The sequence below is a fragment of the Alligator sinensis genome, unplaced genomic scaffold (genome assembly GCF_000455745.1).
Source record: "Alligator sinensis unplaced genomic scaffold, ASM45574v1 scaffold647_2, whole genome shotgun sequence".
NCBI lineage: Eukaryota > Metazoa > Chordata > Crocodylia > Alligatoridae > Alligator > Alligator sinensis.
The window spans coordinates 2,715,465-2,716,939 of record NW_005841832.1 but is presented as its reverse complement, the minus strand read 5'-3'; the positions used below and the strand labels follow the sequence as shown (position 1 = coordinate 2,716,939).

The 1,475-nt window shown below is 63.9% G+C and overlaps 1 protein-coding gene across 4 annotated transcripts in view; it reads left to right on the top strand.

Moving 5' to 3' along the window:
- The first annotated feature begins 6 nt into the window (after positions 1–6).
- LOC102388392 (tetraspanin-4-like) overlaps positions 7–1,475 on the top strand; it is a 2,672-nt gene continuing 1,203 nt past the window's right edge. For 2 of the 4 annotated variants that reach the window (XM_025196076.1, XM_014516964.2), the window contains exons 1-6: positions 7–53; positions 226–303; positions 466–657; positions 807–881; positions 1,006–1,107; positions 1,217–1,345. In XM_025196076.1, the coding sequence (XP_025051861.1) occupies positions 27–53; positions 226–303; positions 466–657; positions 807–881; positions 1,006–1,107; positions 1,217–1,345 (603 nt within the window). In that variant the 5' untranslated portion in view covers positions 7–26. Of the gene's footprint in view, positions 136–225; positions 304–465; positions 658–806; positions 882–1,005; positions 1,108–1,216; positions 1,346–1,475 lie in introns of all 4 variants that reach the window. The other 2 variants (XM_006014898.3, XM_006014897.3) reach the window with 2 other exon arrangements.

The following is a 1,475-nucleotide window of genomic DNA, read 5'->3' as shown; positions in this document are numbered from 1 at the left end:
CGAGCCCTGTCTGGGGTCACAGCCGGATGCACCCCAGGTTCAGGGGGCTGCGGGTCAGGAGTGAGGGGCACCAACAGGGCTGTGGGGTGAAGGGGGCTGTGGGTCAGGGACTGAGGTGCACCATTACTCCCCCAGGTATGGCTGGGGTCTCCCCCACTGGTGCTCCCCCCAAGGGCTGCCATAAGCACTCCCCCACCTCAGCCCCTGCATCCCCATGCCCCGCAGGTCCAGGTCATGGCTCTGAGCCAGCGCTGTCTGCTGTACCTCAAAGTCCAGCTCTTCATCTTCAACCTCATCTTCTGGGTGAGCGGGAGCTGCAGGCTTCTCCCAACAGTGCCCTGGTGGCAGGGGTTGGCAACATCCCTGGGGGTGCTATGGGGGAGACCTAGCTGGGTGTGTGTGTGCAGGGGAGTGGTACTGGGCTGGGATCCTGGTGGGCACTGACCTTGCTATGCCCCCGCCCAGCTGGGGGGCTGTGGGGCGCTGGGCGTGGGGGTCTGGCTGTCTCTGTCCCAGGGGCGGTTCTCGGCACTGTCACTGTCCTTCCCGTCCCTGGGCATCGCGGGGCTCTTCCTGGCTGCCGGCGCTGTGGTCATGGCTGTGGGCTTTGTGGGCTGCCTGGGAGCCAGCACTGAGCACCGTTGCCTTCTGCTTACGGTATGAGGTGGGGGCTGCCCTGGGATGGGGTGGGTCATGGGAGCATCCCCTGCTGGGGTGCATGATGTCCTATAGGGGTGAGGTTGGGGGGCCAGCTGGGACCCTGTCTGTCTCAGAGGGTCTGATCTGTCTGGCTTTCCTCTCCTCAGTTCTTTGTGATTCTGGCTGCCATTGTCCTGTTGGAGCTGGGGGGCTTCGTGGTTTTCTATGCTTGCCGGGACAAGGTAAGGGCCCCCACTGCACCCCCTCCAGACCCCTGCCCCAAAGTCTCCACCTTCACAAGCCCCTTTCTCCTGACCCACCACAGCCTCCCATTCAGGGCCTCCACAGACACCCCCCACTTCTCAGTTCGACAGATATGCCCAGGATGACCTGAAATCAGGGCTGAGGCGCTATGGGACCCCTGGAGACCCTGCGCTCACCCAGGCCTGGGACACAGTTCAGACGGAGGTGAGACTCCCCCTACCCCAACCAGTGCCTGCTCCACAGTGCCCCTGCTGGGGCTGTCACTGTGGGGTGGGGGTTCTCCCTCCCACTCCTTTAATGCCCACCCCCCCAGTTCCGGTGTTGCGGGGTGCAGAACTTCACCGACTGGTTCGAGATCCAGAATGCCACGGCCCTGCCTGAGTCCTGCTGCCTGGAACATGGCACACCCTGCCACAGCCCCACAGCCACCTGGTGGAAGGAGGTCAGTCCCCATAGGGGGCATGTGGCTTCGTCATGCCTGGGCTGGGCAAGGTGGTTTGTGCCCCCAGAAACGGCCCGGGGCAAGGAGCTGGGTGGGGCGGGGGGTCCTGTAGGATGAGATCACATAGAGA